General features: G+C 41.4%; 1 protein-coding gene across 2 annotated transcripts; it reads left to right on the plus strand.

Moving 5' to 3' along the window:
- The first annotated feature begins 751 nt into the window (after positions 1-751).
- On the plus strand, positions 752-18,926 carry MYL1 (myosin light chain 1). 2 transcript variants are annotated; one of them, XM_083865137.1, is made up of 7 exons: positions 752-1,051; positions 11,721-11,748; positions 14,820-14,963; positions 16,579-16,752; positions 17,272-17,349; positions 17,800-17,852; positions 18,605-18,926. In XM_083865137.1, the coding sequence occupies exons 1-6, from the start codon at positions 932-934 to the stop codon at positions 17,826-17,828; spliced, it is 573 nt and encodes a 190-aa protein (XP_083721263.1). In that variant the 5' UTR covers positions 752-931; the 3' UTR covers positions 17,829-17,852; positions 18,605-18,926. The 2 variants fall into 2 exon arrangements, with proteins under 2 accessions (XP_083721263.1, XP_083721264.1); XM_083865138.1 differs by lacking the exons at positions 752-1,051; positions 11,721-11,748 and adding exons at positions 10,561-10,676; positions 11,448-11,472.
- Positions 18,927-19,884: the final 958 nt, after the last annotated feature.

Below are 19,884 nucleotides of genomic sequence, written 5' to 3' on the forward strand. Positions count from 1 at the left end.
TCAGTGTGGAAAGACAACATCCAGCTGATCTCCATTCTATTAGGGCACAGCTGAACCCTAGGAGAGGAAAAAGAAGATCAAAGAAAAAGATTAAAGGAAGCAATTTTCAATTTTAAACACAGTCTTAATGGGATGGAAAGGAAAAGTAAGAACAGCTGAAAGACACCCAGGGTCAGGTCAGGGAGAGATGCCTTGGCTGAAGGTACTGCGGTGTTTTCCCTATTTGTCTGCTTTATTTTTAAACACCCAGAGCCTTCACTTGAGCAACACTTCCTTGAACAAAAAGCAAGCAGAGGAGGAGAGAAGGGCTGGAGAGAGAGAGAGACGCAAATGGGGTTGGAAAAATATGATCTCCCCAGCCATGAAAGTCAAAATTACTGTTTGAAACTGAATCCTCCTGGAGTACTACACAGGCATGGGGGAAAAGGGGAAGGGAGAGAAGGAAAGAAAGATTTATTACTTAAGGAGAAATAAAATTCTGATGAGAAAAAGGACCGTTCAATCCATATCCAAATTTCAGATCAACGGCAGATCTGAAACTGGGCTTGTTATATTTCCCTCTCCTTTGCATGCATAAAAAAGACAGGGGAGGTGGATTGCGTTTTAAAGGGGAAAAAAGTCCCTTGATCTCATGAAGCCTTGACTCTTATATTCCATTTATAGCTCTAGCTAGAATGACATCCCCCTTGATTATCAGGCTGTCCAATCCAGCTGCATGTGTCAGGACTGTATGAGGCACTAAGTGAAATATATATATGCCCTTACAGGGTTTAGCACATCGGGTCCACCTCCAGGGTACAGGCTGTAGCTCATTCTGACCACTGCTCCTCTCCCAGGAATCACTTGTTAAGTGGCTTTTGTTTGGGTTTGTTGTTTTTTTTAAAAAAACATTTTTTTAGGGACTTTTACTTTCCAGTTTAAGCAACACAAAATGGCACCAAAGAAGGACGTAAAGAAACCAGCAGCAGCTGCAGCACCAGCACCTGCACCAGCACCAGCACCTGCACCAGCCAAGCCCAAAGAACCCGCCATCGACCTCAAGAGCATCAAGGTAAATGGATGAGCCTGTGCTCACAGGGGACAGGGAGCAGAGTCCTGGCTAAGGGCTGCAGGGCAGCCTTGTGTGTGCTTGGTTCCGGTTTGGGGACTGCGAGGAAATGAATGAGTAACCCCAGCCCATGGGTTTGCTGACCTGCCTGAGCTTTTGACCATTTTAGCAGCTGTAGGGTGTAAAGCATGGAGCATGATTTAACAAAGGAGTGAAGCCTGGGGATGGCAAAACTGTGTTGGAGTGTGGATCTCAGAACTGTTTACCCAATTGGTTCCAGTCTCCCCTGTTTGGTAAAGATAAATTTAAAAAAACAGGCAACAAAAACAAAAACAACAAACCCCTAAAAACCCTAAAGTGGGTACGTGAGGACAGGAATGGGGTTACTGAAACATGAAATACAATGTTTTCCCACAGCTTTGTACAAAACCCAGTCTTTTATTGTTTAAAATTCTTTTCCAAAATTTTGAACCACCTGATGACTCTTTGGTCATGTGCCTTGAAATCAAAATGACTTACCTTTAAAAGAAACAAAACTGTCTAAAAGAGAGATTTGGCACTTTTGCCTATTTTCTTTTCATTTGCACTCTACAACAAACATAGTTGAGACCATGAGTAAGAAAGCCATGGATGGAAGCATTTCAAGTGATTTCCTTTCATCTTTATATGTTTGCTCTGAATTTTTAATTTATTGCAAATAGAAAGCAACAAAGAGAAGGAGTTTTATTGAGGTCTCCCTCTGACTGCACTGTCATTTCTTCTCACAATGTTTTTAGATTTTGCATGTCAACCAACATCACTAACTGTTGCCCTGACCCTTTGAAGAAAACTCCTCCATTTGGGGAGATTCTTCACTTAGGAAAGAGGAGAGGGAGGCTAAGCAGTTAAGAGATGAAGAGACAGTCTAGTTTCTCTGAGTAGGACTATAAATAGTTATTCTGCACCTACCTGGCAAGCTGATTGGTCCCAGGACCAATTTGCTAAATTCTACATAAAGAATCATGCCTATTATGGGTAAAAGAAGGACAAAGACTCCTAAAAGGAACTATACATGATGAATTGTATTTCAGATACCTTAATACAGATGTTAAGCCATTTAGTGAAAGTTCTCTGAGTTTACTTTAATTTTCTTAGTCTGTAGTCAGTATTTTTTCTAAAAAGTATGTCTCTTCTCGTAAGGTTGAAGCTGAAGCCATTGACAAGAGGAAAAAAAAAAAAGACATTTTGAAATACTTAGAATTTTGAAGAGTACATGAAAAACTCACTAGTTTTGAGCATACTGTCTGAAAATTAGATTAGGCCTCACATTGCACTAGATTATGGGGAACCAAGCTAGATTTCCTGCTAAATATCTTAATATGATTTGATAGCTTTCTATGTCCAGTAATCAGAGAGAATAGAATTTTGAACTCCATTGAACCTATCTAACCTATCTTTACATAAATAATTTACATAAATATTACCAGCTAAAAAATGTCTGATTGCATTCTGAGACATCTTTGCAGTTCACTCCTTTACCCAAAGGAAATAGCAGCAAGAAATATAGACGGAGAGAACTCTCCAGGTTTTGTCATATTCAGACTGATTTTTAAAAAGATAGAATTTAGAGAGACTTTCTTTTGAAAGATACCAGACAAAATATTTTCTTCTGGGGTCCAAACCAGTCACCATAGGTTGTTACTCCTTTTCACATTTTGAGAGTTCAGGCAGTGGAGGGAAACAATTTCAGGTTATAAGTAATTTGTCTAGGTTCTGTGGCAGACCCAGGAATCAAAGTTTTCTGAGTCTTAGCCCAGTCCCTCAATTATTTCTCAGTCCTCCCATTCAATCACCAAAGTCTCAGCATGATAAAAGTTACAGCACCATTTCCAGCAAAACTTTGGAGGCAGGGAGTACTTAAAACAAAGCTTCTATCTGGGACTCAGTGAACAAGCCTAACCAGGGCTCTTTGCAGAGATTTACCAGTCATGTAAATCCTGGTAAAATCCTGGTAAAAATCCTGGATGTAAAACCTACATCACTTTAAACAAGGGGATTAGCTGGGCTGTGCTGCACTCTTCAGGAAATTCAATTCCTCAGGGAATTAGCAGCCATGCCAGAGCTTGCTACTCAAGAGAGGTGATTGGGGATGTCAGGCTGCAGTGCCATGATGATTTGGGGAGCCACACAACAGCTAAACACACAGAAAGGCTTTGTTAGCTTTATAATGACACATCCAAGCTCCTTGTTACAGCTGGGGTGGGTAAGGGTAGAGTTGCCCAGCCAGGGCTTACAGAAGCCAAATGAGGCACATTTGGCTGGGCAATTCATTCTCAGAAGGACTGAGACCATTATGACTTCTGGCATCAGAAATCATAATAATCTCCAAAACAAACATGGTGGTTTACAAACATGAGTAGTGATTCTCTTGGTGGTACTTCCCCACTCAGATGCCCTTCTTGGCCCATCTTCAGGGAATCTGGTTTTATGAACTTTTTGGAGTACACATTTTGCAACTTTGGTGCTTTTCTTTTCCTTTTGTTAAGAGGACTCAAGCTGGGTTTGTCACCATCAGAAGCTGTGATAAAATTGTGACAGGCCATTCATTCTTTTCTGTTCTTTATCAATCTCTTGAAATTATCCAAATTAGAGCAAATATTTTGTGATTTTTCTAGTGCCATCAGCAGCTAATATAAGATATTCTATTTTTGAGCAAAATCTATTGACTATAAAACTGAGTAACAGGAACAGCCAGCTGGTAGACTCAAATCTCTAAACTCAGCCCTTTTACAGCTCACCTTGGGCTACAGTATAACCACCATAGGAAGAGAGTGGAGGCAGGGATGAAGAACTTGCTTTTAAATGGAAATGTGAAGACCTATTTCCCCCTACTCAGCGAAGAGCATAAAAACTCAATCTGCTTTGCACAAGCCTTTCCAGACCAAATGTATATTTCCAATTTTCCTTATTACTAACATGTCTTGGATTTGCATAGGCAAAGATTAAATAATAGCTGAGAAGAGAACAGGGCAATGGATGCGCCCAAGAGCCACCACTAGGAACCAGCCATGATTAAAATCAGAATTACCATATAGACAATTTTCATAAGAGACCCCCAAGAATTCTACACTCCTAAAAACACAACCTACCTGTTTTATCAACCTTCTTTCCACACAAGCCTGAGTGAGAAGAAATGTTTAACTCATGAAAAGCACTACCATGGGTCTATGTCTGCAACAACTGGGAGTTATTGTGCAACATGAATGATGCAGATGTCTCATGCTTGGTTTTGCAACTGAGGCACAGGGAAATGGGTAAACTTCCCATTGCACAGATCTGGATAACTTAGTCCCTATTACCAACAACAAAAGTATGTTGTTTTTCCAAGTGGAAATCTAAGGGTCCTTCCCAGCACATGTAACCAGCCCTTGGACAGAGCCCAGTAAGATGGATGTTTTGGGATTCAAATGCTGAAGATGCTGAGGGCAGTGCTTCACAGGCTTCCCTCTGCAGATGAGTATGTCTAGTGCCCTGATCTGGTGTCACACTGGGTTCTTTACCCCAAGGATTCAGCTGAGTGTCTTCTCTTGAGTAGTGACAGAGATTGGGCCAGTGTCCACAGTGGAAGTGAGGTTCAGGGGTACACAAGCCTTCCTATGCCAGTATTTTCATGACTGAAATCCCAGAACACCAATTATGCCCTGTCCAACTGCAGATAAGCCACCCAAATGTTTAGAAGAAAAATAATTAAAAGCTACCAACTAGTAACGACTTGCTAAAATCTTGTGTAACTGTGTGATGCATGATGATGATGCCTGCTGCATGGAAGCAAGCCTGTGATTGTTTTAACTTCAGAGCTCTTAAGGCAGTAAAAAGTGTTTCTCCAATTGTCCTTATTTCTTGTTACATTCATTACTTGAGTAGGTCATCTCTGAACAGACATTGCTTTGGATATAACCAGAGAGAGACAAACTCACTAAAATGCACTGACAGAAAGCTCCTGGGCTAGAGGGCGAGCAGCACTGCAAATGTCAGCTGGAGCACTCGGAGAGCTCTTGTGATGCAGACAAACTCCACAGAAGCTCTGGGGTGAGAGCAGGAATGTCAACAGTAGCTTTGCTCAGAAGCACTAAGGGCTTTCTTAGGAAGCAGCAAGTTTTTACTGGAAACTTTTGGTTCAGGTCTTCAAATTACGCCTGATCTGTCTCCAGCTATGACTCCAAAAGGATTTCCTGGGGTGGGTGATCTGTCAGACAAGGTCACCAGTCCCAAGTGCCCTTACAGGTAGGAAGGGGACAAATGTCAATATGAATTAGATATTAAGAGATGTAAAGGTGCCTCCCTGCTGCCATCCAGACCAGCTTCCTGCTCCTGCTTTGACCCAGGACACAGCACCACCCAGGATCCAGCCTGGAACAGCCCCAGGCACAGCCCTTGCCCCTGTGAACCTCAGCACTGATGTGTCACAGCCCCACTGCTGACAAACACAGGACAGGCAAGGACAGCATCGAAGTGTCCCAGGACAGGCCACTTGGACAAGGACTGCTGCACACCAACATCTCCCCTTGGGGCACTGCTGCAAACAACACACAAACCCCACAGCTTAGGTTTCTTTACAAAGTTTTCTGAAGAACTTTGCCTCTTTTCTTCCTGAACTGCTGCTAAGCAAGGAGCCTATCAAAAGTAGAGATTACCCACATATATTAGAAGAAACTTTTTCTTAATGTTGCTAACTGGAAAAATTGTTTGAAAAAATAATGATTTTTTTTTCTTTAAACAAAGTCCATCCTTAGTAATTCACAGCTTTAGCAGCATTTAAAAAAGAGTATCTATAGCCTTTGGAGTCTCTGGTGAATGGCAAACTTTGGTAAAAACAGTGGAAAGCAAATTACAGAATGTAACATTTTAAGAGCTCACAGAGTAACTCCAAGTGTTAACAGGGGTTATATGGCAGAGCCTTAGTCCCACCAAAACAACCCCATAATATTTCTAAAATACTGTTTTAACCTCCCTAAGAGCACAGACACATTGTAAAAGATGGTAACAAGATATTTGAGTTAATCTTACATAAGGCAAGAAGGTGACAAATTTAGCCAATGACAAGCAGAGAAAGAAGTTGTCTGTAAGGAGATACGAAACAAGCAACCTGGAGATTTGCTCTTGCTTCACTAAGGCTTTATTACATCTTATACCCAGTGCCAAGAAGCACCTTCAACTGGCTGGTTTACCCCAGAACACTTAAATGTCAAGAAGCAAGGGTTTAAATTACACTAATACTCTAACAGTGCCACTGGGAGGCATGTTAAAACAAGAAATCCCTCCAAAAGCAGGGCTCCAGAGCCTCACATCTTGTGTAGCCCCTTGATTATACACATTCAAGCACAAAAGCAATTAGAAATGGGACATGTTTACAAGTGAGCACAGCTGAAGGCACTTTTCCCCCCAAGCTAATGAAATGTGTTCAAAAGGATATGATCAAGAGTGCAGCTACAGCACATATCACACCCAGACATTTCAGAAGGGCACATTAATTAAACGTCAAGGCTCGTCCAACAGTTTCTGCACAGCTGCAAGGTGACTGTGAAGTTTCAAGTTTTAAAAAGCTATAAACTGGAAAGTCACACAAAATGCTTAGGAAAAAAGTCAAATTAAACTGCAGTCAAGTCATTTAAGCTCAGACATTTCTGAATTATTATTTCAAACCTCATAGTAACTCACACACGCAATTTTCTCTTCTGTATTAATGGGGGTTGTTTTTATTCTTTCTTCAATTGTATTTCTAGGCAGCTCTGTTCTCAAAACAGACCTCAGTTTCTCAAGAGCTCCTCTTCCAATGTTTCCCTGCCTCATATGGCAGGAAGCTAAATCCATCAGGCTGTTAATTCTTACTTGAATGAGAAGCAGCCTCTTTAAAACCCGTGGCACTGATTGCACAAGTTACAGAACTGAGGTGAGGGATGGGAAAAGGACAACCTGCTTTTCAGAGGGGTTTGGAAGCTGTGTAACCCTGCACTCAGTGATGTCTACTAGAAAAGATGTGCAGCTATATTGATCAAGGAGCAGACATTAATAGTGACCAGGTATCATATAAACTACTGTAGGCACAATCTTATCTTAAAAAAAAAAAAAATCCTCCAGTCCTGAATAGAAGAGTAAATACAAAATGAGTATCCCAGAAGTATCTCAGATTTTTCTCCTTTCTGATTTTTCAAGGTATCCAATGTCCCAGTCTCTTTTAAAGAGACAGTACCCTGAAATAGCTGGTGATTCTCTAATAAACTCCTAAGATGATTCACTTCTTGTCATCCATCAAAAAGGTAACAAACTGATGGAGCAGCTTAATGCTTTAGCTCCTAGCAGCACCTTTTCCCAGGACTTTTCATCCTGTCCAGACCTTTCCTGAGTTACAGTGAGCACGAGGCAGGTGTGCCTCAGCACGGCTGTACTCAGTCCCAGTGTCCCCCAGCCTAAAGAGGTGAGCACAGCATCACCCTGCAAAGCCTGGGACCCTAAGGCACATAAACCAGTGATTTGTGGGAAATCAGGAACCTTGTTAATAATTTGGAAACAAGGATTTGTGTGGATTTGGTCTCTATTTGGTGAGAAAGAGCTGCATACAACCCCATCAGCTTCACCCTTTAACTGGGACCTGGTCAAAATGCCTCTAGCAACAGAATTACTAGAAGGTAGACAATGCAAGGAACAAAACAAACAAAAAAACCAAACTCAAAACACACCACCTTTTTTTTCAGCACAGAGAGCCTTCTGGACAATAACTCTGCCCATAAATAAGGGCTATATGAAGTTAGAGAAATCCAAGTCATTCTGGTCTTTCCCATGTGTTGCAATTGCTTCAACCTTTCATTCTTTTTCCCAGTGGTGGGGCATTCAGTTTTTGTCAAACTGAACTCCCTGAAATATCAAAATCATCCCTAAAGCCTCGAGACTCTCTGTGTCCTCTGACAATGCAGAGAACACTGCCAGGATCAGAACTAAGACCAGATCGTTGCAAAATACTTCTTTGTTCCTTTTGAATTTTCTGAAACCTCCTTTTAGAATCAGAAATCTCACCTTTAATTTCTTCTAAGGCGTATTTGAAATATTTTTCATCTAGACTCTTTTGTAGTGGCCCTTACTGAAAGCAAGTACACTTTAATCCCTCAACAGACCTATGGTCTTAGAGCAGGGCAATTCTTAATTTAAGTGAATACAACACGCCCATGCTAGAGTATTCCTCCCCACTAAAATTCTGTCTAGCGAGATTTTATTCAAAGATCATGCTAAAATGAAGGGCTGATATGGTGCACTAGTTTTTCCTCATCTGAACTCTGAGCCTAATTCTCATGTTGTCAAAAGACAATCAGCTTATATGTAGGCCTCTCTCAGTTGATAATATTTGACAGCCCATTTAAGCCAGGTGACTAATCCAGGTATCTGTTTTCTATGCCTAAGACAAAGGCACTCTAATAATTTTCTGCTTGGCATCTTTTAGAATGAGTTTTGTTGTAGCCAAACATAGAACCTTCCTGTTCAAGAAAAGGAGTTTAAGTTTACCCTAAAAAAACACTCAAAACAAAACCAAAACCAACCATCAAAAAAAAAACCACCAAGTTTTTTTTCAGGGGAACATTTCCCAGTTGCCAGCACTAGAGAGCAAGACTCTGAGGGCAGAAAGAAAATTCCACAAAAAGCAACATACTACATTGACCCAGACACCATTTCAGCTCTGCCAAAGCCTTTCAAAAGCTCTTCTATTAATGCATGGGGACTGATGGCCAAGATCTGGATGAGCTTTCCCACTCACCTGAATTCCAGCCCCAGACAGTGTAAATCAGGAGCTCTGCACTGTGCTAAACAAATGTTAGCAAACCCAGAGCAAAACCATCAGCCCCCTTTCTCTGCAGCCACACCTGATTCTGGATACACCTTCCTGTTCCCACAGGCTAATAGATTACAAAAAAAAAAAAAAAAAAAAAAAAAAAAAAAAAAAAAAAAAAAAAAAAAATCAAAACCCAAAAACAAACCAACCAAAAGCAAAGAATTGTCAACAGAGCTTTTTTCATACCCAGTATATTTCCAGATATTTCTAAAAAATTGCAAATAATTTGTTCAAACAGAGCATTTTCCAGCTAAAATGGCAATGTCAGAAAAATCTTTGCAGTTGCATCTTTATTTTTTTTTAAATAGGAGACAGGAGGTTAGTATCACAAATCCACTTAATTTGATTGTTCAGTTTAGAAACAATAGTAAAATTAAGTCTGATTGAATTTGATTCTTTCATTCAGGGTATTCAACATACTGAAAAGACACAATCATAAAGATTATGCTTCTCTTCAGGGTAACTAAGCAGACTACAGGGGAAGGTTTTTCTCACTAATCACATCTCATCATTAGAAAACCAGGAGCAGAGATTGCTTAGCAGAGACAACCAATAGAAATTAAAACGGGGGATTTGAGTTCAGAACTGGGAGTCTGTTGTTGTCACCCTGGCTTTATGACACTCTTGATGTGGTTGAGGCAATAGGGAAAGAAAGAAGCTTGGAGCAAGGTTTGCCAATCTTTTTACATGCCATAACATCCATTCAGATATTTGACCTGGTCTTGGGGGATCCTACATGGTGGGTCTTGATCTTTGCTGCTAAAGCAGCTGCAGCCTGTACCTCCTGCTCCCTATCTGTGGGCCCACCATGACCACCCTGCAACCCAAAAAGCAAGTACCCCTCTCCCCACCATGAACAGTCATCCTTCCAGTTCACAAAGGCTTTAGGGGTCCTTTAGTTTCAATCACAGCTTTTTCTTTGCCTCAGCCTCACAAACACCAGAGCAGCACCATTTCTGTATACACCTGTGAGCTCTAAATCCAGCACCCTGGTGCTCTGCCTAAACCAAGCCTCAGAGGAAGAGTATCTTAGAGATCACTGGCTACTATGAATACAGATTTCCCATTGGTTCCAAAATACAGAGATCATTTTTCCCTTTAAAATGTTAAAAATTTGGAAAACGTGATCAGTGCAGAGGAAGATCTTCCTAGCAGGATACCACCTCTGTCGACAGATAACTTTTCTGCTCGGTGTCAACACCTGGATCCCCCTGAGCAGACAGGCAGCAGTACCACTCATCTAATGTTGGACACTGTATTAACCATGTGAGGGGTTGAGCAAAGATTTGAGGACCATTCAGCTGCATCTCCCACGTCCTGCAAGCCACGTGTGAAACCAGCCAGCCAACACGTGGCACTCCTCACCCTCAGTGCTCCTCGCTCACTGACTCTACAGCTTATCAGAGAAATAGAATCCTTCCCTATAAGGAGGTCTGGACAAGGAATATCTCCTCCTGATGGTATGGACCCAGAAAGTGCTGACATGATTCAAACTTATTGCTTGTCACTCCCTGCCCCTCTTCAGCCTTCTAAAAATAGCCATCATAAGATGTCTATCAAGACATGGAGCCTCCTGTCACTTTGCCCTAAGAAAGCTAAAGAACTCGCCAAGGGGAGGGACCTCTCCCTTCTGACACTTAATCCAGGCAATGCCGTCAGCACCACCAGATAAATAAGGGGAAGAAAGGCAAGGAAAGCAGGACCACTCTCAAGACCTCTCAGCTAATCCTCCCTGCCTGTCTGCTGCTCTGCATTTCCAACTCAACCATGGTGGGTGCACTGGAAAGCTCATAGTTAGCAGCCAGCCAGTGTGTTTTACAGAAGTAAATCGGGCTTCTTGCCCATGTTAGGTCTTGGGAGGTGGGGGAAGGACAGTCCAGAAGACAGTTTAGGTTTGCTTGGTTTTCCTGTTTAAACCTAAAGGACTATGCAAGGTTTTCCAGTTAGCCTCCAGTTCCGAACCAGGCAACAGCAGTGGTGCAGCTCCCACAGCTTCCGACAGAAGGGTTACAATTTCCTAAGCTTTTTTAAATCAAATGTAACCAGCTAAAGCGGCAAGGAAAAATCATATTTTTATATAAGCAAATATCAAAGATTAGTACTTTATGAAACAATGTACCATCAAAAACTAATTTGAGACATAAACTTTAAGGGATTAATTTAATTTCTGTGTTAATGAAAAAAAGCTGCTTGTTTAGAAATATTACATCAAATTGTATAGCTAAAATGGATCTATGTTAAAACAATAAATGGATCTGATTGTGATTAATTACTTCTTTTTTAGTTAAGAGACTTCCAATTTTTGTTGCTATTGCCATAACTCTGGCATTCCCTGGGATGTAGATTTTAATGAAAACTTTAAGAACAGACTTGCTGATACATTTTTATGCAGGAAGTTCCTAGATTAGGTTGCCATGGCCTAACTACATTAGGCAAGACAGAAGGGAAAGCACTCAGGTACTTTGTGCTATTTACTTTCTCTCAGTGCATTTTCAGCAGTACTAGTTCTCTTTTTCTCTCTCTTTTTCTCCCCAACTGCAGTCCTTCTCTGCTGATGAAATCAATGGTAAGTGAAATCAATGTGAAACTTTAACAGGGGGCAGGAGGGGGAACAAAATGGCTACCAAATGCTAAATATTCACTAGCCTTAACAGCTCTTTTGCTATCTGCATTACTTCTGCACATTTGACAGGCCACTTTTTTGCTCCTCTGGAAGATGACTCATGGATTGAGCTGGATGCTTTAGAAAACACACAGGTTCTCCCCCAGCCCCCCTTCCTAAGCTATTTTTTGTGATTGATTTCCTTCCAACAGATCGAGTTCTCCAAGGAGCAGCAGGATGGTAAGTTACAAGAGAGCTGATGCCTTTTACATGTATGTGGGTTCAAAGAAGAGCCACAGGCTCAGAAATTATCTTGTATGAAACAATGAGCCAGGAGTTTATCTGGCACAAATCACCACACTCTTGACTTCAGAGCGGGGATAACTTATGCTGAATGTGGTGACCGTAGATCTACGTGTAATTTATCTGGATGTTTGTTTATACCCTATCTGAACTGAGAAGTTTATACCATGGTACAAAGAGGAAATACACTGCCTCTACTTACTGAACGTTCTTCACTTGTACTCCTGTTCCGGCTCTTCACAAGGATGCTGAAAATAAGCCTTGAACTTGACAGTCCCGGGGGAAATAGGCAGAAGGAGGACAACAGAAGGAGGAACTGGGCTGAAAATTTAACTTAGCTGCAGTGACTTTGCAATCTCACATGAACAGAAGATGCAAGAGTTCTGCATGTCACTTTTGCCAGGAGGTGTTGTGGAAGGGGAGGAACAAAGGCTGTTTTACTGTAAAAATATTCTTTAAGCATGGAAATAGTCAGCAGATAAATGATTTCTCTAAACTGCTTCTTACACAATGGTCTGGATATTCTGCAGTTCTTGAGCATCTTGCTGTATTCTTTAATTCACAAACAACTTGCAGCTTCCAAATTTTTTGTTTCGATCTTTTAGAAAGAGACAAAAAATCCAACATGAACAATAGTTCTCAATGAAGCTCTGGAAATTAAGTTTTAAGTGTTTCAAATAGATATGCGTTTGGGCTATATCAAGTAATATTTAAAAATGTCAAAAAAACAGTAGCGCATACAGTAGATTGAAGGAAGTGTTTAGAAAGGAAGATGCAAGGATTTCCTAGAAATTCAGAGGGAGTGGAATAGCTAGAACAGGTCTTGAGAGAGCCCTAAACTTCGTGAAGATGAGCCTGCTCTCAGTAACACCATTGAAGCAATAAGGAGAGCTATAGTGCAGCAAGTGAGACTGGTAACATTCTCTTCTTGTAATCCAAACTCTCTTGGTCACCAAAGAAGTCATTTGGATTCTTCCTTACTTCTTAATTCTGAAAATTTTACAAAAGGATTGGGTGGGTTTATGGAAAAATGTCCTCAATTCAAAGCTGCTGGCATATGTAATGAAGCAAAACATTTCTTTCAGCTTCCCTACATATTTCAGATCATCCATTACAATGGCTGAACCAAGCAGCAGAGCAAATAAAAACTACCTGAGAGAGGGAGAATTTCCCAAGAGCAGATCTGCCCACCCTCAGTAACTATTTGCATCTGCACAGGCTGATGTACCAGCAGCTGAGTAGTATCATCCTGAGACAGACTTTAAACATGCTTGCTCCAGCAGAGGTATAAACTAGGACTGGCCATTAAAAAAAATAATTTGAAATAAAAATCCACAGCAAAGATACATTCCAGTGAAATACAGGCCTGAGAGATGAAAATAAATCAGTCCTGGAGCTGGGTTCAGAACCCAGTGAACATAAAACTTCTTGGGATTTACAAAATGGATAAATTCTCCTGATGGCTTTGCTATTAGCACACTGGCATTGTTTTATACCTCACTGCAGCTAAATGTCTCTGATTTGGCAGATGAAAGATCAGATCGTATGGTATAAATCATTACAACTCCACCCATCTCAGCTGCTGGAGCTGGACACTCCACACAGGTACAGAAGGCCATAATTTCATACCTTACAATAAAAGCTGGAAGGAAAGAGAGGTAGCAGCAAAGGGTTATAGGTGTCTCACATGAGACAGTAAAAGGATTATTTTCAGATGTATTAGATTACAGCCTAGCAGGCTGACACTGTGTATCAGTGCTTTTACTGGGTGCCAGCAACAACTCCACCAAGGTGGTACAAGGAAGACTAAAGCAAAAACATAAATACCTCTGCAGCACAAGATGAATGAAGACATGATCCAAAATGTGGCTTCTTACTCCTAAACCTGCCCCAAAGCAGAATGAACATCACACAGGCTGTGAAACACAAAGCCTGTGTGGCTGCTGGAAGAGAATCATGACCAAGGAAAAGACATTTTACTCGATTTACTTGGAGCTAAACCACAGCATCATCAGACCCTGCAGTGCAGAAGAGATCAACAGCACAGACCAAAATGCTTGCGGTGTAAGATGTTCAAAGATAGATTTTTAGCCACACAGTTGACCTTTGTCCCCTCCTCTTCTTTTAAAGCCACATTTCTTTATTCAAATACTCTAAAAAGCCAAAAAATATAGTAATATGATTGAGCTGGAACTTCACAACAGAAGATAAAGGCTGGCAATGCAATGAAGACAACTACCTGTGCTGATTTTTGTAGGAGAAATGCCTGTACCCGAAGGTCTTGTCCAACAAGGGGAAATAAGTGAACACTGATCACTTGGCAGCACTGAAAGAAGTGAAGTCTCAAAATGAACACACTGGAAATGCACAGGAAAAAGCACCACATGAGTACTCCACTGGAAAAATGAAATATTCATGCATCTGTAAGAAGCAGGGACAAACTACAAAGAGCAGAAAAAAAGAGGGAACAAACGTGTTTGGAAATCCCATTGTAGGGCAATTTTAAGGGAAAACAGTAGAAGCATTTGAAACCCACCTTCAAGTTTCCTATTAGCACTGTGTAGTTGAGGTGCTGGGATTGCAGGCAGAACCCACTGAAGCAGGCAAAGGTTTTGCACTCCTAGGCACCTGACAGTCCCAGCTCTCTGGAGAGATAAGGTGGAGTGGATAACAACACTTTTACTGTCTGCTGCTGCTTCATGTGAAGAAACCTGTTCTTGAATGACAGTGTTGGTAGGGAACTTATCTTTCCTTGTCCTTGAAACAACTACAGGGTCAATCACAAAGTTATTGATGGCTATTAGAGCCAGGAAAGATAGGAAAGGTAGATATAAAAGTTTAAAAATAGTGAAACTGAAATGTCAGAGGGAGGAGTTTTTCTTGGGACTGTGGGCCAAAGATTCCCCTGGCTAACTCCCCTGGAGTCAGTGGAACAGTGCCAGGAGACAACAGGCTCACATCTTGGTCAATAGGGAGCTGCCTGGCTCAATGTTGCTCTTCTCTTGCAGACTTCAAGGAAGCCTTCCTCCTCTTTGACAGGACTGGTGATGCCAAGATCACCCTCAGCCAGGTTGGCGATATCATCCGGGCACTGGGGCAGAACCCTACAAATGCAGAGGTCAACAAAATCCTGGGAAACCCCAGCAAAGAGGGTAAGTGCCCTGCAGCCTTCTGGGCTGTTGCTGACATTAGGGAACAGCAGCTAGGCAACACCAATAGTCACAGCAGGAGAGACGGGAGCTTTTGCTCTGATGGGGGAGCAAGGGGGACTATACCACAGTATGTGGTATTTCCCTCATTCCTTTGGAAGAGAAGGATGCTGATGAGGAATAGAGGAAAACCTTCTGCTTAAGACATGGAGACTTCTCTATAGGGCCCATTTTGGTGCCAACTCAGTGCAGGTGTAACACACACTCGTTGTGGCTCACAGTCCATCAGTGCCCCAGCCTTTGCTGGGAGAGCTGTGAGTCCATTTCTAACAACTGATACTCAGCCCTTCAGGTCCTTCCAGTGCAAGAACTTCTGCACAAGCCAAGACATGCCCTGGGACTGGAAACCCACCTGTCTATTTCAGCTGACTGGAATGGTCTTCCCAAAGCTCCTACAAACCTGGGCACACTGAAGCATATGTTGACCATTTATTACCACAGCCATTTTTTATTTCCTTTTCCTCTCTTTTAGAGATAAAAAAAAAGAAAGGATAAATACTATAGTTCCCTCATTTTAACAAGGTCCTAGAAGCAAGTGATCCCTGATTTCAGTCATGCAGAACCATATTAAGACAGGCTAAATTACATTCATATCCTCTGGCCTGGTAAAGACAGCTCTGAGGAACAATTCAGAAATCTTTGGCACTAGCAGGAAGCATTGAGGACTAACACAGAGGTGAGGTCATACCAGGACTTTCAGTGATTCCAGCAATAACTGACAATGACTTTGATATAGCTGCATAGTAAAATAGGTTTTATAACAACTGTATAATGAAAAATATCTGTCAATCTATTTCCATCTATTATATTTTGTTGCTGCCCAGATGAAGGCTGGCAATGGAAAGATCCAAGAGGAAAGAAGAAAGAATAAAAAAGATCATTTTATTTGGCAGCCTTGCTCAAAAAAGAAAACCTAAAAACCCCAAAACAAACCAAAATGAGAAACCCTTGGGGAAGATCTCGCTGAGGACTGCAACTTTTGGGTCATGAGAGGAAAGGGGTTAAATGGACTAAGCTTGGGAGGTCTTAAACCTTCACTGTGAACATGCCCAAATTTACTATTGGCAACCTACCACTTTGTACTTTCCTAGTTTTAATTAGTTTATTCTTTTGCTAATAGGCTCTGCCACCACATCAAAGAGACCCTGAAGAGGTCAGTAAACATGTGAGCATCCTCCATGCTGGCTACCTTTTCCCTATTGCTAGGGCTCAATATTTTTGTTTGACTGTATTCTGCAGTTCCCTCACTCTGCAAACCTTTTCAAAGATTAACTCATACAGCAAATTTCATTTCTGAAATAAAAATATAGCATGCACACCAGCCTACAAAGCTATGTGAGAAGGATCCTGGATGTGAAAAATCAGATGTATGTAAAAACTAACTCATAGAATAAGAGAATCCAGATTCTGCAAAGGAACTGTCAACTTCTGAGGCAAAGACTGGGTAAAGGCTAGAAAGAGCTGTGAAAAGGAGACAGGGGAGGCTCTCCCACATTTGAGGAATGAGGAATACACACACAAATATCTAGCACATAACAACTAGCGTTTTTTTTTCCAGAGATGAATGCCAAGAAGATTACCTTTGAAGAGTTCCTGCCCATGCTGCAGGCAGCTGCCAACAACAAGGAGCAGGGCACCTTTGAAGACTTTGTTGAAGGTCTGCGTGTCTTTGACAAGGAAGGCAACGGCACAGTCATGGGTGCTGAGCTCCGCCACGTGCTGGCTACCCTGGGTAAGGGATCATCCTCTCTGCAAGCACTTCCAAAACTGCTGCTGCTGCTGCAGAGAGGAAGGAAAGGGAGTGAAAACAGTTTGAAGAGGTAGGAGGATACCAAGTCAAATGAGACTTAGGGTTTCCTAACTGTGAATCCACAAAGAAAGCAAACAGAGCTTTGGGGTTCCTACTAAAGACCAAAGGAAAAAGCTGGGCTTATGACATCTAGATTCAGGCAAGGTATTAAGAGTGACTGTTATTTGGTGAATAGAGAGAAAAGTCTGTGCATCTCAGTGACACAACACAAGTGGACAAAAGTAGAGGATTTGTTGCATAGTTTCTTTACTCTGCAGGAATAACTAGAATCCCTATGCATATATGTCTCTGTCTTCTAAAGAAAGTTAAAATTAATTAAGCTCATGTCATATAGAGGTGTTTTTTTCACTAACTCAGAAAATAAGAAATGCCTTTGGAAAAGCTGTAGGTTTCAGCCTCAGTTCTGTGTGGAAGAATGAAACAAGCTCTCTCCACACTCAGGTGAGAAGATGACAGAAGAAGAAGTAGACGAACTCATGAAAGGTCAGGAGGACTCAAATGGCTGCATCAACTATGAGGGTAAGTACAAGATGGTTCAACATCCATCCTACATTTCTCAGTTTCATTACAGTAAGAAGTAAGTATTCATTTTAGGTTCTCAGGGAAACCAGGCAAAGCTCCAGCTGACTGGCAATATGCTTATCCTGCAGTCACACTGTGCAAAAGACTCGATTCAGCCACAGCAGAGGAGGCTGTTTTGGTCAACACCAAATCTCTAGACTCTGACTTTCTGTAGGGCAGTTGCAGTGATTGTATCCAATAGCTACTGTCTTGTCAGATTTAAACAAGAAAAGAGCTTGATTTGTACAACATTAAACACTTAAGAATTTCTATCTCCATATCAGATCAAATCCAACCAAACACATATTTTTAATGCTATCAGCTCATGAATAACTGTTAATTTTAGAGTTATTTCCCAAAGGAATATTCGCTGCTCCTTCTAATTAGTGTATTTTTATTTTTCCACAGCATTTGTAAAGCACATCCTGTCTGTCTAAGAGGAATTTCCCAGGTACCAAATGGTATGTTCTTCTCATTTGCACACTTAATTTGCTATCCATAAAGGTTTCCATGACACCAACACCATGACACCAATATTTCCCCAACAATATGAAAAGAATAAAATGAGACTGTAGTCCAAAAGCAGAGATAGCAGGAGTGCAGGTTCCTGGCTCTTGTTCACAGCCCTGTAACTCATTGGTGTTTAGTAGATTTTTCAAAAACAATGCAAGTTGACAGCCTGAGATGTTTATCCTACAAGCACAGTTGAGATTTTTTTTTTAAACAGTTATCAAAGGCTCACCTTGCAATAGTTTGTAGATTTCTGTTAAGACAGAATGGCCTGAATACTCATGTGAGCTACTGAGAACAGGTCCTCAAACAAAATAATCATATGAAGAAGAGTATTGTCACAGTCATGATCAATAGCTAAAGGAGGGCTTCAAAAATACCCAATTATTTAGCACTTCTCCTACAAGTAGGGGAAAATAAAAGCAGCAACACTCCCCCCAGCCTCCTAGCCTTTATATGCTACTATTTTGTCCAGAGGAAGGGAAAAAAAAAAAATCCCACCCAAAACAGCAGCTGTCTTTAAAATGCAAACAAACTATTGTTGGCTTATGTGAACAGTCAATTATTCTATCCAAGGAAATATACATTCCCAACTGCATGAAACAAACACCTCAAAACAGAAATCAAGGGCTCAGATTGTCATTTTGCAAGTGTTTCTTCAGCCAACATTGACTTCAAATACAACTCTCCCATTCCTCCCCAGAACAAGCCAGAATTAGAAAGACCAGATGGCACTCGAGATTTGCCTGGAATTCTTGCTCAGTCTGTCACCATCAACATGGAAACTGCATAGAACTGGATGATATGACTCCATCCCACCATTTTTTTACCAGCACATCCATGGGAATCACCTTCGGGTCACTACACCTTCATTTAAAAAAACTGAGCTTTTACCAAAGCAAACTACATGGAAGAAACTCTACCATCCAGGGTCCATCCAACCCAACCATCTCTTTCCATGTTATTTGCATTGAAACAATGTCATTTCTTGGAAAAAATAAAGCATCCATAAATCCTTGTGGTCACTTCGTGGCTATGAAGTCTTTTTTTTTTCCCATCTGTTCAAACCCGCTCAAAGCAGCATTCAGCAGTTAATTCATTTTCCCTGTATATTGCGCACCACAAAATAAAGTTTTATAAAAAATATAAATATGGACATTTCCAGTAGGTCACTTCACTTGATCTTAATGAAAAATGCTTTGTTTGAGGTCTGGGAGGAGGAGTAATTAATTAGGGCACTAAAGATGTGTGCCCACCTAATTAATTAAGGCACACCACCAACATCAGCACTTACAACACTTTTGGGAGAAGACCTGGTATCTTCAGGTCAGACCGACTCTGAAGGTGGCAAGATCCTAAACCAGGCAGGGTGGCCGTGCTGCAGGAGACCATGCAGAGCCACTTTTCCCAGCAAAATCTCCTCTGTACTGCTGCAAGGGCAGGTGAACAGCACTCTTAGGGAAGAATCCTACCTGCTGCCTCTATTTACAGCTTTGTGGACAATTAGAAAGAGCAATTAGAAGTTACAGCTACTCTGAAACTCTCTGTACCTGGGAACTGGCCCAGCACCAGGGAAGAAGAGGCCAACAACCCCTTCTGCCCATTGCTCAGGGAAGTATTGTTACATCTCTGCCCTTAAATGTCACTCCTCTCTCTTCCTTAAGCGTTCATGAAACTGCCTTAATCCCCATCTGGGTATCAGCCTGTTCTATTAAAATCCCACCTTGCCTTATTGAGTTGCAATGCACCAAGTGACCATAATTCAAGTGCCAACAGGTGCAGCGGGGGTGGCTGGCACCAGAATAAACCACAGCCCTTCAAACAACAGCTGCCTCTTCTCTGAGGCTTCTCAAAGAATCTCAAGAATCATTTAAACCCTCACCATGCTGGTACATGGAGCCAAATGAACCTGGGAATTACACCCTGCCCAGAGGCTTATGCCAGCAGATAGATTACAAAGGGTTGCAGTTGCTACACGCACAA

This window comes from Zosterops lateralis (genome assembly GCF_965231275.1).
Source record: "Zosterops lateralis genome assembly, chromosome: 7".
NCBI classification, from domain to species: domain Eukaryota; kingdom Metazoa; phylum Chordata; class Aves; order Passeriformes; family Zosteropidae; genus Zosterops; species Zosterops lateralis.